Source organism: Centroberyx gerrardi, chromosome 1 (genome assembly GCF_048128805.1).
Source record: "Centroberyx gerrardi isolate f3 chromosome 1, fCenGer3.hap1.cur.20231027, whole genome shotgun sequence".
Classification (NCBI taxonomy): Eukaryota; Metazoa; Chordata; class Actinopteri; order Beryciformes; family Berycidae; genus Centroberyx; species Centroberyx gerrardi.
In genome coordinates, this window is record NC_135997.1 from 34,365,921 (window position 1) to 34,384,415 (window position 18,495).

An 18,495-nucleotide genomic window follows, 5' to 3' on the forward strand; every position below is an offset into this window, starting at 1 on the left:
CACACAGCACTTTTGAGTTCAGCGGCTGCAGGGGCCACATCCACGGCCTTGAATGTGTGTGTGTTTGTGCGGACAGACACGTGACTGTGTATTTAAGAAGCTGTATGCTATATAAACAAGGAGGCAGGCCTCTGCCATGTGAGTCCTTCACTCTGACCTGAATGGTGAAAGTGGCACAAAGGCCCATTTAGACTAATTGAGCAACATCGCTCTCTCTTTCTTCTCTCTCTCTCTGACTCACTCTCTCTCTCTGACTCACTCTCTCTCTCTCTCTGGCTTTCTCTCTCTTTGTCGCCTCCCCGTTTTGATGTCCAACACCGCTCTCCCTGTCTTTCTATTGATGTTTAAACTGTTGGCCTGGATTGAGATAAGTCCTTGATATGCAGAATTTTTTTTTCTTTTCTTTACATTCTTTTATTCTCTCTCTCTCTCTCTCTCTCTCTCAACGTCCAGAACGGGCTGTTTGAACCCATTACAACCTCTCGTTTATTGAGATGAAAGCCCCCCCAAGAGCTCCCTGCAGCCACAACATCCCTGATGCAACTGATCACCCTGCACAATTAATCCCCAGATAACAGTAGCATTAGAGTCAGCTACACCCACCCCCCCACCCCCCCTCCCCCACAAACCCTGCCTACCCCCACCCATTTTCTATCTGGGCCTCATGTCCAGAAAGAAAAAAAAAGGCGCGGCGGCTCTGCCAGGGCCCCTGTCACTGTCAATTGCCGTAAACGGACGTCACCCGGCAGCGGCGGCTTACTTCAAACACCAGCGTCTCATTAGTCGGTCCCGCAGCGTACAGGATCTCCGGCTTGTTGAAGGAGCGCTGGTACTCGAACACGGCCCCGCCGAAGTGGAACTTCCCCGGCCAGTCCACCGTCCAGTCCCCGGTCAGGTAGTACTTCCTCTTCAGGGAGCGGACGGCCAGGTAGCTGGTGGACACCTCCATCTCCTGGACCCGGACGCTGCGCGCCCCCGAAGGCACCGTCACCATGGAGTAATACTCTGGGAAAGGAAGGCAAGGGAAGCAAGGGAGAGAAGGTAATTTATCCTGATGTAAATGCAGTAGATATGTGTGTATTTCTGTTTGGCGCATTGCTTTGTGGACGCACACAGGCACCAATTGACATCAGGGTACGTTCTGTTCAGGGTACTCCCCATGTCCCAACACACACTCCAGCTACCCACACACACACATACACAAACTTTGAGATACACACATCAGCATCCCTGTTTTACCTCATCCTGCACTCTGCTTTATATCTGGTCTATGTGCGTTACAGGACGGGGATGAAGTGGGATGATGCATTATGAGGTGGCATGAGATGTGTGTGTCTGTGTGTGTGCGCGTGCGTGCGTGTGTAAAAAGAGATAGATCTTATTTCTGTGTCCATGTTTGTCTGCTTAAGTCTCTCTTTGTCTTGCAAAAACACTCGCCACATGCTGTATAATATGCACAGACACACACACACACGTATACATGAAGGCAAACACAAGCCTACCGTTAGCCCTGTGTTGGAGTGTGTACTGGCCCTTGAAGAACTTGCAGGTGGAGTTGTCTCCCTTACAGACTCCGCAGGCATCCAGAGTGGCTTTGGAACCCAGAACCTGGTCGCAGCCCACCGCCTACACACACACACACACACACACACACACACACAAACACACAAAGTGATGTTAACATGTTAGCAAGAACGATTGCTTCCTCTTGGAGCAAGTCTTCTCCATTCACTTACCAGTCTACCATGGTAAGTGGACTGGTAACTCTAACTAACTAGCATGTAGCATAACTGCTAGCATTCCTACCGAAACTAGCAGTGCACTCAAGCTAATTCCAAGACATGCTGTTCATTTAAAAAAGAATACTTTAGTTTAACCATTTTTTTCAATGCTAGTACTCTGTTGCAGATGTACAAATGCATAAGTGCATACAAATTTGATGAACATTAAAAACTCATGTTGAATCAGCTGCTGCTGAATGAGCATTAAAAATAGGCAACTTGTTAGCTTACCTGACACACATCTTTAAAGCTGTACTAGGCAAGATTTTAATGCAAAAATACACCTGTCTTATCAGCCTAAATCACAAAGTGGGGCTGCAACAGAGAAAAGCGTCCCATCCTGTAGATTCTCCCTATTTGCCTAAATGAAATTCTGGTGTCAGGTATGGTCACTGGCAAGAAATTTTCTCAGTGAACAGGAAGCGATGAATCTACACTTTGGAGCAAAATACGAAACTTTATCGAAATTTAGGTCTAAGGAGTATACAGTTAACACTACACTACAGATTTCTGGGTAATGAAGTCCTTCAAACGTTCAAAAATTCAACCAGTTACCTCCTGCTGCTGGGGAGTGAAAGTGCAAAGTTGCAGCTTTAATACTGATACACTGTCAACGCACAAACGCACACAAACGCACACAAACGCACACATCCTCCATCACAGCAGCCGCTGTACCTCACACACTCCTTCGATGCAGACGTCTCCTTTGTGGTCGGAGCAGGAGGTGCCGTCTTTGACCTTGCTGGACATGGCGAAGAAGAAGTCAAAGTCCTCCGCAATGCAGTACAGCTTACAGATGTCTTCGTCTGCACAGAGAACATGCAAATACAGAATGACATCATCAGTAAAGAAGCTTAGGTCAATTAAATTTTCAAATTTAAGCGGAATTTAATTTGAACTTCAATGCTCAAATAAGGTTTCTCTATGACCTGTATAGTTTAATTTATAGTAGTGAACCCTCGCTATTGCTACCTGTTACACTGATGTACGGCTCCTGCTCTGCTGAGAATGAATTGAAAAAGATAGAAAAGGTAACTCTGAATGCACCCAGGGGGATTTTTCTGGGGATACGGGTGTATTTTGTAGTTCAGATCAGTTATCACAGACAAGTCTCTGCAGCCGTCTTTGATTAAAATAAACGACGGTGAAGGTGACTTGGCCCAAGGTCCCAAAAGGCAGTTCAGAATCTGTTCCTCTCTACATCACCTCCCATTCATCAACAGCTTAAACAGGCCTGGGACGACGGCCAAGCACACCGCTCTCCTTCATTGCTCTCTCTCTCTCTCTCTCTCTCTCTCTCACTCTCTCTCCCTCCCTCCCTGACACAGGTAAAAGCCGGCCTGCGGGCTTCCTTTTTAAATCTATCCCCACTGTGTCAGAGGGTGCAGGTGGCTACATGTCTCCCATACACATTACACTGACAGTTTACCCAAAGCTCTCTTCGCGAGGGGCAGAGTGATAGTTTCCTGCAGCCTTTTTGGCCCTCATCGTCGCAGCAGTAAACACAGGTTGGCATTACTGAAACACTTCATAAAAGAGATTTGGTTGAGTGCAGCGGGGCGGAGAAAACAAGAGATCAAGACAAGAAAAAGCTTGTCTTGGCCAATCTGCAATTCAGTGTTTATTTAGTGGCATTGTGTCCTTTTAACACTGATACTTCTTTTATTTTGTGTTATGTACCAAGTAGAAATCTGTTAGTGGATGCCTGCGTGATCCTCTCAAATTATGGCACACTCTAGAGATAGAAAAGCTCTTCACTCACAAACATTTCTTTCAGATTTCTTGAACTTATGCGGCCAGACATTTAGCTCTAATCATCTAGATTTGTTTAGGGTGATGTGACTTGAGGTAAACTACCACACTGAGGCCCAATTAATGCCTCCCACAATCATTTTCAGAAGGGAAATCTTGTGTCAGTGTTCTTCTCAACAACTTTCTGGTCTAAGGCAAATGTGATCTTTGGTTTGAATCTGTCCCGGGACCTTTGTCGCATGTCATCCCCCTCTCTTTCCTGTCTATCTCTACTTTGATCTCTCTAGTAAAGGCACAAATGCAAATATGTAGCTGGCAGTTCCATTTTGGGCTTATTTGGTTTCCAGAAATCCGGAAGAAAGCTTTTTTTTTCCCATGGTGCTGTGGTCATCAAAAGGCAAATTTAAGTCAGTCAGTGAGACACTGAGACACTTGAAACACTTGTACAATATCACAACAAAATCCTTTTCTACAAATCATGTCTGTTGTTTGTTGGCCAGTATCTAATATCTTCGCTGAGAATGTTCACACAACTCATTGACTGAACAGAATCTGTACTTGTTCCATCTCTAATCCCGCAGAGCCGTGGCGTGTGAACCCAGTTGGCCACCTACCGTCCACTTTGGTGTAGGGCTTCCACTTGTAGTACCAGCCCCTGAAGGGTTTGCTGTTGTACTCGCCGCACTGCTGGGCCCGGAAGTCCACAGCACCGGGGGGGCACGGCCGAGTATTGCACAACTGGTTGAGACGGCTGGAGCCCGGGCAAAATTTACCGTTGTTTTGCGGCCTGGAGGGAACACAGGAGACGGGGAAGGAGGAAGAAGAGGAGGGAAAAGGAAGAGAGGTTTACAGATCTGAAATATTCTGCGTTTCTTTTATTACACAGCACTGTTGCCGATTCATCAAAAAGCCAGTTCAGGTCGCTTCACTCTTTTATACCTGTGTGCTATCAAACTACATCACGGTTTATAGCACCACACCAAGTAGCCTACTGTATTCTCCATGATTATTGATACATCTGATTTGATACATCTGGTGGATCCGGTGTTGCACAATTCAAATTTAACCCTAATTTAGTAAACTAAGATCATTGATTTAAACCTAAATTAAAGGGATTTAAACCAAGAATATAGTGATTGGTTAAAGGAAAAAAATACATTCTGAAGTTAGAAGAAATAGCAGTAAATATTTTAAAAAAATAGTCCCAGGCTACTGAAATTTGAATTAAAAATCTGTTATTTTTTTATCGTTTGATCTTCTATGACAGCTTAATTACACTAGCAAATTAGTGTCGCCTTTGCCAAAAGATGTCATGACTCAGCAGTGCTGATCTTGGGTCAGTGGCCAGCATCACTTGTCTCTCATTCTCAAAAAGGAACTCTGATCATAACTCGGACTCTGCAGTGTGTGTGTGTGTGTGTGTGTGTGTGTGTGTGTGCTGCGCATTGAGAAGTTAGCATGCCAAAAAAAGTCAAGACTTCTTCAATCACGCAGGAATAGGAGAGAACATAAACATTTAATGGAGCTTTAATACACTATCAAAATGATAGAACAATCACCACCGGTTATAAAATAAAAAGACAAGCTGCAGTCTTTACATTACAATTTCATGTCAGACTTCCCAGGCCTTCTAAACTCATGCCAGGCATTCCAACACAACCACCAGCAGAGAAAATTGACTTCAGCTATTTACGATGATCAGCACCAAACACACACACAGACCGTGGAACCATGCTGATCAAATATGTCCCATAAAAACAGCTCATTGAGTGTTATAATGAATAGCGTCGCCAAAAAACTTGCCTAAGAAGAATCTAAGAAGAAGAATAAGCCTAGGACACAAAGCAACCAGAGGTAAATTTATTTTTGATTTTTCTTCACCAATACAACACTATTAAACATATCTGCATGAAATGAAATCAAACAAAAGCAAAAATGCATGTTTCTTCAATGCATCTCCTTCAGTCCCTGCGATATATTCATCCCATCCATTCAGACCTGGACTCAATCAAACAGTGAATGGATGGTAAGAATCCATTCAAGGTGTGTGTATGTGTGTGTGTGTAAATCTGCTCTCTGCAGATCCTGCTTCCCTTGGCAAGGTGGGGAGATTTGGGCCCAGGTTTCCGTAGGCCTGATCCTATTAGGACTTAGCAGCAGACAAACACAGCACATATGGTAGACTGCTTACGGCGGGCCGGCAGGGGACCGCGCTGTACACTGTGGCTGCGGTCGAGGCCTTCTGATCTGGGGCTACACTAGAGGATGGGACAGTGGCATTGTGCTAGATTAGAATGGAGCTGAATGCAGTTTATGGTCATTTGTTATGGAGGCTGGGAGAAGAGGCTGTACCTATGTTTCACAACCTCTCCTCTCCTCTCCTCTCTCTATTTCATCCAGTACGGTGACCTCAACTGTAAATCTATTTCCAAAACAAGACAGAAACCAGATCTTGATAAGTTGACGTTTGTGTTTCCATTCATCTCTCCCTCTCTCCCCCCCTTTCTCTCTCCCCCCCCCTTAACTCCAGTGTCCCGGGGGCCAGGTAAATCCGCCCGGCGACAGAAGCCGAGGCTGAACTCCCGTATAGGTCAGAGGTCACGGCGTCTAGCCAAGTCGTCTTCTTCTCCTCCTTCGGTCACCTGTTCTCTCCCTCGGCCTCTCTTCCTCCCCAACCTCCCACCCTGCATTTGTCACACAAACACACACACAAATATAGTCTGAAGCCTCACCCCAATAAAGCACATTTACAAGCCAAACACCAAACAAGGGGGTTATCTGATCACCCCCACCCCGACCCCCTCCTCAATTTGAGTGTGTGACAAAATGTCCTCTGTACAAAACCAGGTCAAGATCATGAACCTAATCTCCCAGGTCTTGTTGGGGAGGGGGGATTAGGTTGACTGTGTTTGATCTGGCAGGTGGTCCACGAGGAATGGAGGAGCGAGGAGGCAGGAGGGGGAAGGGTGGAGGGTGGAAGGGGGAAGGGGGGGAGCGGGATTCATTTCCCATCTTGGAGCAACTCCTTGGCAAGGGTTTAATAGACTGATCCCATAGAACTTTTTTTACGAGACTGAACGAAAGATGCACGATTGCCTCGTAAAAAAAAGGCAGATTGTGTCCGGCATCGAATGTACGATTTTGAGGACCGCTCCTGCTGAGTGAATATTTCATAGCCGGGCGGAAAATAACACAAGATTTGATCAGACCTTAAATATGGTCTAAAATTAGAAATATGATTTGATATGATACACGTGACTTGTACACGTTATCTATACTGCAAATTTGGAGGGATTCAATATGTTTCGATGTGCAAGTATCTGTTTGATCTGCCTTTGGGATTTGAAGAAGCGGACGCCCCCAAACTGTTTGGGGGTCAGGATGACGGAAGGGACAAGCAGTCATATTCAGGCTAATCCATGTTGTTCTGTTCAGATTAGGAGCAGAGAGGCACTGCCAAAATAATCGCCTAGATTATTGGGGAGGACTCACGCACACACACACACACACACACACACACACACACACACACACACACACACACTCCTATTCTCACGAGTCAGGAACTACAAATGTGACTCAGGGGTAACTAATTCACTTCCAGAGCTGAGAGTAAGTAGATGTGTGTGTGTGTGTGTGTGTGTGTGTGGGTGATGGGTGTGTGTGTGTGTGTGGGTGGGGGGTTGAGGACAGTGGTGATGGAGGTGAGGAGATGCCAAAATACATAAAACAGCCATCACAAAATTCCACTACAAAAAGAAAAAAAGACTTTCTACAGAAATCAAAATTATGAATCATACCAATATAAGTCTGACTTCACACCGGCGCTCGGACCTCAAATTGACGTTTCACTGACTCCTCTGCCCTTTCTCACTTTGTGTTCTTGTGTCCTCCATGATGCGTTTAACGTAATATCTAACGTCCAGAGCACGATTCCAAAACAAAAGAACGCAAGGATGGAAGACGGATAAAGATCCCAGGAGTTTACTTGTCAGCCGAGGATGCATCGCATGATGACTTGACCGACGAGAACGAATGGGAAGCCAAAAGATTCACTGTGAGAACGATGCATCACATCCAAATCAAGTCCAAGTCAAGTTTATGTCATTAATGTCAAGTCTCAAGTCTAAATGTAGAACAGCAAGTCAAGTCAGAACAAATCAAGAGTCCAGTATCATAAAGAAAACTAAATATCTAGGACTTTTCAATGCAATATGGTTTTAATAGGATAAAAACTTGGTAAGAGCATCATGAGTTTGATTTCTATAATCAGTTTCAACTTCAATAAATTCAATCATTCCATACAAATTCAGAAAACAGAATTTAAATTCAGTCGTCTGCTGGAACAAATCTCATCACTTTCAATCTAAGTCATTTACACTAACGCAAGATCTCAAGTCAAGACTTTAGAAACCTTTTCAAGTCATCAAAGTACAAGTCAGAGTCAAGTCCCAAGTCACCAGAGCCCAAGTCAAGTCAAGTCTCAAGTCTTCTCTTCATGCGTCAAGTCAAGTCCAAGTCATGTGACATGTCATTCTCCACCAGGACACCTTGGATCTGATATTTAACCCTTTGTCATCCTTCCCTTCCCCTCTCCTTCCCACTGACCATCAACCCAGTTCCAGTGGCTGCTGGTACGGAGGCCTCTTTAGTGCCAGAGGATGATAAATGAACATGACAGCTAACCTGGATTAGAGGGCTCCGTGGCCCTTTATCGCCCGCTCGTCACGGTGTATAATGTGTATCATATGAGGGCTTCTCTGCCTCTGTCTCTGCCTTTGATCCCTCGCAGGGATTAAGAGAAGAGTCGGCCGCGACGGACAGGATGGTACCACATCAGCTGCTCAGTTGAGTAAGCAATAAAGGACGATTCAGTGGAATTTTGTAATAGTGAACCTCCAATATCTGAACAGACTCAATTATAGAACATATATAATGAGAAAAAGATGTAAAATTAAGCAATTAAGCCATACAACTTGGGATAAAAGTCCCATGTAGTTGTTCTTAGATGTTTGCCGCCCTAGTGACCTAGAAAATGGCATTAAGGCAGCAAATCAGTGCTTAATTAGCACAGATTCTAATAGTGAGAGAGATGAGGAGTGAATGATTAAAGATTGATGATCAAAGACTGATGATCTTTAGTCATCATTCAGTCTCCTCTCTAAACTGTTCCATTTTTAGCCTTGCAAGCCAGACAGAAGTGTGCCCAAATTTAGATATTCAATGGGATGGACAAGCATCTAACATCGCTTTCTGCAAATGAATGAGTTTATCATTCACCCACTGAAATCTGCCTGTCTTTCATACATTAATAGCTATATTTCTAGCCATGTCACGTATGCTATAGTGGTTCTGTGTAGATTTCGAGGGATTTGTTGATCAGATGAGGAACGCTGCATGGGCTTCAAATGTGCTCATTGGAAATATGGTAAGTCCATATGTAGGGGAAAAAGAAGATAATAATAATAAGAATAGAAATGATAAGAATAATCAAGGCTTTTTAGCTTTATACAGAGGAGAGTGCCTTTGGAGTGGATTTTTACTTCTTTTTTCCTCTGAGTATCTTATTTATTTGAACAACCACGGAGGCATCATTAATGACAATATGAGATTTAAAGATGGAATCAGCTCATGTTGATATTCAAGCCACATAGTTACTGCTCAGCTAAAAGACACCAGTAATTGAGACAGTATCCCCAATAACCTGCTGTATAGCATGAACATCAAGCCCACACTTAAACACCCAGAAACACACAAAGTTGTGTGCATACATTGAAGACATGGCCACAGAAACTAGCCTGCATTGGATATGACATGCCACTATGATCTAACTTGCTATGACTAATTCCTAAATGATGGCAATCATTAATAGTACAGTGTACAATACAAACCAATCAGCGAATCCTCCAGATTCTGGCAATGAAGTTTGAGATCTGTCCACCAATCAAAGTGGTGCAGTGGCCTTGGATGTTATCCATTAGTCATGATCCTGCTGGAAGGCTCTGTGTGTGTGTGTGGGTGTGGGTGCGCACACATGTATGTGTGTGTCTGTGTTGCATTGGAAACGCATTTGTCGAATATCTGTCCATCACAACCCAGACATTTCATATGGGCTGTTGTTCCCATGTACAAGGCGTGATTGTATGTCCATTAGTTGGTGTATTAGAATAGTTTTTTTGTCTTCACAAGGCATTAAACATGGACGATATTAGCTGAAGAGAAAGAACAAAATGCCTACTAAATGATACTAATCAATTCTTACAAGACTTTTTCTCCATTTTTCAGCTGATGGAAGGGTACCTCTAATTCATAATTTATGTTTTTGCAAATCTCAAAAGTATGCTTGAAATCCGCTTGACAGTTGGATAGAAACGTAACTAGTGTCATACAGAAGAACATGAGAGGCGCTGTCTAGGAATTTGTTTTGGGTTTTGTTGGCAATGGCTCCCAAAAGGGAAAATAAAAAAGATTGCTAATTGGATTCGCCATCCCCATCGTCCGTGTTCCTGTGTTACACTTCTGAGAACATTGCTATAAAAATGTTCTTCAAGGATAAGACACCCATCATTCCAAGCAACACAAACATGAATAATACTTTAAAACTACAAAATCTATTCAAAACTCACAGTGAAGTTTACACAATTTCAATCAGGAAGGCTACCTAAATCTACCCACATCTCTCTAGTTGCATTCATGCTTTCTCTTTACCCAGTTAGAGTTGGTGAACACTTTCCTTCTTTTTTCCAGAGAACCAATCAGAGTTAGCCGTCACTTCCCTCTCCTTTTCAGAGAGCCAATCGTCGTGACGGGAGTATAAACACGTCACCTACTATGCTATTGTGCTACTCACAGAACTATGCTGCATGCTGCTGTCATTCCAGTCGCTGTGCTTAGCTCCGCCCCTCCTCCACCCCATCACCACCAATGTCCAGGCTCCAGAGGAACTCCCCAGGGCGGCGGGGCTTCCTAATTCCTACGTCCATCCCGGATGTACTCCTAAATCCACGAATGGGAGGAGTTCCTCCATGGCGCTTACGCCAAAGTTTCCATCATGTTTCGCTTCTGAATAAAGTTCTCATTTGAGCATTCAACATAGTCTGTCCTGATTGAAATATACTGTATATAGTAGTAGTAGTAATATATGTAGGGGACACATGGGCCCAAAAACATCTAACAAATCTCACAATTGCTATGGGGAATAATAAGTAGGGATTGAGCCTGTACGTCTGTGACACAACATTAAACAGAGAAAATCGTCTCACGTGCGCGTAATAACACGCACACGGCACTTCACAGACAGATATGCGCGGTGGGATCTGTGTCTGTGGAGTTACGGAGAATAATGTCGGTGTGAGTGAGCTGCAGCAGAGGACGCTTTCCTGACCGTCTTGGCAGCTTGCAGAGAAAAGAACATACTATTAGGAGGTTTGGCTTGTCTGGAGCACCGGGAGAGATAGTCTGTCTGTCTGGACTGTCAGCCTGACTGATGAGAGCGCTGTGTGTGTGTGTGTGTGTGTGTGCGTGTGTGTGTGTGTGTGTACTGACAGCTACCTGGCAGACGCCGCTTTCAGGTGCTCAGAGAGGAAGGATTTTGGGGACATGCAGCCTTCAAGAATTGCTTTCTGGAACCAAACTGCAGCAGCACATTTTCAATGCAGAAGCGCCCAATATGACAACATGAATCACACAAAGCTGAAAAGGAGAGTGTGTGCCTCTTTAATATAGTCTGTCTATGAGTGTTTGACTGTGTAAATATATGCAATAGCATTATGAAAAGAGGTGAGGGTGAGGAATGAGAAGGTCAAGGCGTTTGGCCCATAGAAGACTTGGGTGTGTGTGTGTGTGTGTGTGTGTGTGTGTGTCTGTGTGTGTGTGTTTACCTTGGGCTAGTGCAGGAGCGCTCCCTGTACATGACCCCGCCCCCGCAGGTCCTGGAGCAGTCGGACCACTGGGACCAGCCCGACCACTGGCCATGGACCGCCCTGGGACCGTGCTCCCCGTATTTAACACACTGACCCCGCCGACACCACTGAAACACAGAGAGAGAGAAGAGAGAGAGGAAAAGAAAAAAAGAAATGTGAAAAATGGCGCTCATATCAGTACTGGAGCGCTGGTGGCTGGGCGTCTTGCCTGAGGTTCCTGGTTTGGACAACTGCCCAGCGCCACACCTGGACAACCAGGCTCTCTAGCTGGAGCCAAAATACACACACACACACACACACACACACACGCACACACACAGACACACACACTGAGCACCACACCTGGGCCTACCCATGCCAAACCCTGCACTCACACACATCACCACCTCTCTCCCTCTCTAAATATCATCTTTCGCTATGTAAAGAAGTACAGCAGCGCTGCGTCCGCATGGGACACTTCACAACGCACAAAATGCTTCCGCAGGTGTGTATGTGCGTGTGTGTGTGTGTGTGTGTGTGTGTACGTGTCTGCATGTGTGTGTGATTGTCAGCAAGGTTGGAAATAACAAATTACAATTACACTACAACACTACTGCAATTAAAATATGACATTACTGTAATTGAGAAGCTTTTTCATGTAATTGTACTTTTTTGAGTATTTTTTTTTTTTGAAATGAGTAATTTTACTTCAGCCTGTTTTGACTGAAGTTCTTTTGTTATGCTACATTTTAAATCACATTCATTACAGATTATAGATTTGTAAACTCTCCATAAGTATTGCATCAGAAACTGGACAGTTGTAAACTGGCCAACTGTGGAGTCATTCACAGTGAACGGTCAGTCAACTGAGAAGGGAAGACTAATCTGGCTTTACTTTTTTTACTATTTTGTAAAGTTTTGCATTTTTACATTTTTTCCAATGAAAAGAATCTAGTTTGAACTCTGTCCTCTCAGTCATTTAGAAGTGCATGGAAAAGATCACATCTAAAGTAACTCTGACTACATTTAAATGAGCTACTTTTACTTTTACTTAGATAGATTTACGTAGATTTTTACATCAATAACTTAGTAAAACTTCAGCAAATTCTCTCTGTGTTTTTCCTCTTGCCTCTTTTGTCTGTTGTGCTTGTTCATATACAGTCCACATTACGCATCATTGTGCGATGTCCACACATGTAAATATATGAGAAATATAAATGAGAAAGTTACACATTCAGCCTCCTTAGTTCATCAGTGAGGAAAGTGCCAGTCAACTCACTACTGGTGTTCTTCATAAGAATAAGCAGACCATTCCTCACCATGTCAGGACCACAGCTGGTGCCTTCAGCAGCCGGCATGAACTTGGTCTCACAGCGGTGCCCCGTGCGGTGGCACCACAGCGACTTGCAGATGTCCTGTGAAACAAATCAAACGCACATAACACACACATGAAGGATGATATATCTATCAGATACGGTGTTTCCTATAGTCATCAATCTTCTTATGATCCTGGACATTAACATCACATCAGAGCTGGTGTTAATTCCTATTCAGGTCAATATATTGAGAACGATGGAATACCTATGACTTAAACTGTAAAGCAGTGGTTCTCAAAGTGGGGTCCAGGCACCCCCAGGGGTCCTTGAAGGGGTTCCAGTGGGTCCTCAGTGAATTGAGGGATCGTTTAATTTCACTATCATTGACTTCAAAAGAAATTATCCCATTTAGAGAACATTAATAATGGCTATTCTAATCATAGGTTTCAATCTCACCACTATACCTGATCTATTGGCAAACGACACAGAATAGAAGTCCATATGATGATTTTACTGAGTCGACACAGTTGAAAATAAATGGACCCCAATGCGGTATCCACATATCCCCAGATGATCGAAATGAATTGATTCCCGTTCCCAAACTGAATCGATTCCCAGAGGTCGAAATCTCGCTTCATGCTAAGCTACGCGCCCCTTTGGGCCTCTCCGCCGCCCCCGTCGTTCCCCTCCCTCCCCCTCCTTTCATCAAAAAAGCTCTGACCCTCCAGCACCTGCCCCTTGCCGGGACCACCATCGCGCTGGTCAACAGCCCCCACCGCCACGATAACCGGCAATAAGCCGCTCCACAAAGCCCGGGTGTCAAATCGAATCACTGCGCTCCCTTATTGAAACGGGCTATAATTGTATGTGCCATTTGTCCCCAACAATACAGAGACGGAGTGAGCGAGTGCACGGGGAGAACAGGGGTTTGGGAGACGGGCGGCGGAGTCTGGCAACCCGCCCGATTGCATCTGGCAAGGGGAGAGAGAAACCAGGGAGGAGGGAGAGTGAGAGAGACAGAACCCAAGTGTGTGTGTGTGTGTTTGAATCTGTGTCCCCATGCTAATCTGCCACCCTGACACCATGCAGGTGGTTCACAGCCACACCGGCATTCCGCGAATCAGTCTACATGAGCCCATCGGGGACAAAACATAAGAAAAAAACGTGTGAAATGAACCCCCAAATCCACTGTTAATCAGCGTCTAGGTTCATTTCCCAACCACAGACTTGCATAGAAGCCTAAGAAACATAGATGTACTATTTGATCTACTGTCAGGGAAACATAGGAAGGATTAAGGGAGGTGGTGAATAGCCCAGGCTATGCCATGTGTACTAATCCGTCATATAGACTATTTCCCAGCAAGCACCACCTCTTAGAGGAGAGCCCAGGCTAATCTACACAGGATTAACATGTGAATGTGCGTCTAAATGAATGCACCTATAATAAAGGCTTATACGAAGACCATTTAGCTTAAAAGGAGGGGGTTCATTCACTAGTTGGAATGCTTTTAATGGAGGGTTAAATGTGGGGGTTCGGGGCAGAGAATAGGTCGTCCTACAAAGATCATGCAAATTAATCAAGTGCAGGTTTAGCACTGCCTCGTTAGTGCTGTAAAACACACTGGCCCCTATATGACAAGGGTCGTCCTTCTCATTAAAGCTGCATCCAGTGGGTTTTGGTTCAGGCAAGGGAACGTACAAACACAGACATGTGCAGAATGTTGGGGTCCATGTAAAACCAGAAGCAAAATGAAGGCAAAACACAGTGCTTTGTTTTTCTTTTCACTGCAGCTTCCTTTTTTTTTTTCTTGGGCCTGGGCAACTATCAAATGACCCCATTTAAACCCATTCATTAAAATGTCACTATGAAGCACACTGCAAAAACTGACAGACTTGTTAAGTTATTGTATCTTGTATCCAGACTTATCAAGCTTATTTTAAGATTTTGTTTTATTCAAATCATCGTACTGCACTGGCAGATCATTTTACCGGTTTCAACAAATTAAGACTTTTTTTTCAGGAGAATGTAACTTGTTTCAGGACATTTACTTGGTAAAAGTGAAATTGTCTTGGAGAAAGCTTCTTGTTTCATGATTTTCTTCATTGTTTTATGATGATTTCTTGAAAGAAGTGGCATGTATCAAGTGAAATCTATTGAAACCAGCAAGATTATCTGCCAGTGCAGTGAGAGAATTTGACTAAAACTATAAAATACAAAATAAGCTGGATATGATGGAAACAAGATCACTGGACAGCTTGTCATTTTTTGCAGTGTAAATAAAACAAGGACAAACGTGAATATCTCACCTTGACGAAATCCAGGTTGCAGAGTTTGGCCTTGGAGCCGAACTGCCACTTGCACTGGGTGTCTGCGTCGTACAGCTGTCCCGGAAGCTGCTCCGGGTACTTATACTGTCCGAGCTGCTTGGGCTCGTCCACCAAGCAGGACGCCTGGGCCGTCCTGGCAAACACAACAAGCTGCCCTTATCAGTCAGGGAGACAGCAACGACTGAAACACAAGTTTAACTGTGTGTGTGTGTGTGTGTGTGTGTGTGTGTGTGTGTGTGTATGCGAGACCAACCCGAGGAAGCGGCTGAGGTACTGTCGGCTGCAGGTCGACCAGGAGAAGACCCCGTTGTTTCCGGCCAGAGTGGGTGACATGATGTTCCCCTCCGTCTTACGGCAAGGGTTCCCCTCCCCGTCATGGATCATCCCGAAACTGGAGAAAAGAGATGGAGATAGAAGAGAAAAAAAAGGAGATCAAGACATGGTTACTAATTGAAAATCTAATTTAGTCCACATTAGGGCCACAGACCCCCATTTGATGAGATATTTTCTCTTGGACCCAAATCTGAGAATATTTTTATTGTTAGATATGATTTTGTCCAGAATTCCATGACTATCTGTATTGTAGGTAGAGAGATAACAGAGAAACTATGATCAAAACAGTCATTCTTCTACATTCTCTAATTGTGTTAACTTCTTGTAAATGAAATAATGGTGAAGTTTAACAATTCATCAGTTTGCTGGGGACCCCCTGGAACCCCCTCGAGGACCCCTGGTGGTCCCCGGACCCCACTTTGAGAACCACTAGCATACAAGTAGTAGTAAGTAGTGTCAAACTGAGGTACGTTATATGAGGATAGGGGCTTTTAATGGAGAAAAAAACATGTATATAATGCTTTCCTGAAAATATAATTGATTTTTGTTGACACTATCGCTTGTTTCCCTTATGATAATCACTGTCTGGAGCTCAGCGTTTACCCACATTTGTATTTTACACTACATCACTGGACTGGATTACTATAGATCTCGATCATAAAAATAGATCTTTGTACAGGTTGTGGTGCATTGATTCCTCACAAAATCTAACTCTTGGTCTAAAAAGAGAACTAGCTTGCTGCTGCTAAAATCCCCTGCCCTCCCCTTTTCAAGACCGTGTCATGTGTTTAGCGATTACATCTTTCTCAATTTGTCAGTGATTAACAGTTTTTGGCCTGCAAGCAATTTTGAGTCTGCATTTTTCTGGGCATGCTTCCTATGCGGTTGGCTAAAGTCATTAAGATATTGCAGATTACGGATACTCTGACATGTTAGCAGCTGGGCGAATTAAGGAAAACAGGTTGTTCCCAGTTTGTGTTGAGAGCCTGCCAGGCAGACCGAAAAGCGTTACCGCAACATGAAAAATCTACAAATATCAAAAATGAACGGCCACCTATCTCAATGGAAACGTGTAAACACAAACACAGCGCCGTCTGGCCCATGGCGGTTTCCATTATTCTCTCATAAACTGTCACGGAGAGGATGAAGTAGTGCTCTAACGTAATGCTATTATTCCACAGTGTATTTGTTTCTTTAAATCAGTCCACATTTATTTCATTTGATATAGATTCATTATGCCCACACACAGCTCTAAGCCTATAAAATACAACTTGGAGGAATAAGGAGACTGGTGCAGCACAACAATGAAATGAAAAGTCCAACACTTTGTTTCATCTCTCATCAAGTCTATGGGCTATGGATCTATGGATGATTTATGAGAAGTGCTGCAGTACAGTTGGTGAAATAATACCAATGTACTGCAATTGCTGCTATTGTCAAGTTTGACAGGGAAAGCAGCTTTACTACTGTGCAGAGATGTGACCAAGTCAACTTTGCTCGAGTCCCAAGTCAGTCTCAATTCTTGAGGTACAAGTCTTAAGTCAAGTTCCAAGTCTAAACGTAGAACAGCAAGTCAAGTCAGAACAAATCAAGAGTCCAGTATCAATTTAGTATCTTAAAGAAAACCGAACATCTAGGACTTTTAAGAGCATCATGAGTTTGATTTCTATAATCAGTTTCAACTTCAATAAATTCAATCATTCCATACAAATTCAGAAAACAGAATTTAAATTCAGTCGTCTGCTGGAACAAATCTCATCACTTTCAATCTAAGTCATCTACACAAGCACAAGATCTCAAGTCAAGACTTTAGAAACCTTTTCAAGTCATCAAAGTACAAGTCAGAGTCAAGTCCCAAGTCACCAGAACCCAAGTCAAGTCAAGTCAAGTCTCACGTCTTCTCTTCATGCATCAAGTCAAGTCTCAAGCAATTCAACTACTGCAATCCCCGTCATGAAGCGGCCTGTCAAGTGTGAGTTGTTACACGCTTGTCCTGATACAGTTTTTGCGTGTAACATACTTGTGTCCAGACTCATGGGCGATGGTGAAAGCCAGTCCGAGTCCTGTGTCCTCGTTGATGGTGCAACTCCTGTACTTACTGCACATGCCGCTGATGGGGGCAAAGCCTGCACAGAGACAGAGAAGTGAGGTCAAGTAGAGGTAATGAGGTACAGAGAATAGGCTCTTAAACATGGCTGCTGTACTTCCGCAGGGCTAGCTCGGTTCTCACCATTGTGTTCACCGTTCACCGTTCTCATTCACCAGAAATGTTAAAAAGCCAACTTTCTGTCGCCCATAACTCTGTCTGTGATCACTTATTGTGTGTTTCAACATAATGTATAACACAATACAGGTGTTGTCACTGACATATCTTTCTGTTTCTGTTGTCGGACGACTGCAACACTATAAAAAAGTGATTTATCGAGGGTCACAAAATGGTAAGAGCCCAGAAATTAGCATTAGCATTTTGTGACCCTCGATCACAGTTACTTGCGCTGTTGTCTGACAACAGACACAGAAAGATATGTCAGTGTATTGTGTTACACATTATGTTGAAACACAGAATAACTTATCGCAGAGTTATGGGCCTATACGCTATACACGGGTATGCATTTCTGAAAATGTTAGCTAATCAGGACCAACTTCAGATGTGCAAAAGCCGCCCAGGGAGAGCGACTCAGGGTTATTACTGTAAATGCTGTATGTGATACTGTGTTACAAAGAGCATAATCACATCAAGGCCTCTCTCTCTCTCTGTATCTCTCCCTCTCTTTTTCTCCTCTCTCTCTCTCTCTTTCTCACTCTCTCTCTTCTGAGTCTGAGCACGTTCTTGTGTTTTGAAACCTCTGGAAGACTTGGCTGACGACAAATGCCTGTCACATGTGCATGTTCACACACACACACACACACACACACACACACACACGCGTGTACGCATGAGTGTGTGTCCATGTGTGCTTCAACTCTAAGAGGGGGGATTTCCCACCCGTCGCAATCTGCTACCTCAGAAGCCCCGGCCTACTTATTGCCGAGGTTGTTCCTAGACACTGATCTCCGGTCAGTTTAGTGCTCACGGTGGGGCTG

At 44.0% G+C, this 18,495-nt stretch overlaps 1 protein-coding gene across 1 annotated transcript in view; it reads right to left on the reverse strand.

Annotated features, from left to right (window-relative positions):
- The window catches only part of adamts18 (ADAM metallopeptidase with thrombospondin type 1 motif, 18), a 63,792-nt gene that overhangs the window by 22,202 nt on the left and 23,095 nt on the right, over positions 1-18,495 (reverse strand). The window contains exons 8-16 of the mRNA XM_071896218.2: positions 17,432-17,537; positions 15,332-15,469; positions 15,058-15,211; positions 12,754-12,849; positions 11,414-11,562; positions 4,148-4,320; positions 2,457-2,587; positions 1,503-1,626; positions 761-1,005 (exon numbers count right to left, since the gene is read on the reverse strand). Coding sequence (XP_071752319.2) covers positions 761-1,005; positions 1,503-1,626; positions 2,457-2,587; positions 4,148-4,320; positions 11,414-11,562; positions 12,754-12,849; positions 15,058-15,211; positions 15,332-15,469; positions 17,432-17,537 — 1,316 coding nt within the window. The remainder of the gene's footprint in view (positions 1-760; positions 1,006-1,502; positions 1,627-2,456; positions 2,588-4,147; positions 4,321-11,413; positions 11,563-12,753; positions 12,850-15,057; positions 15,212-15,331; positions 15,470-17,431; positions 17,538-18,495) is intronic.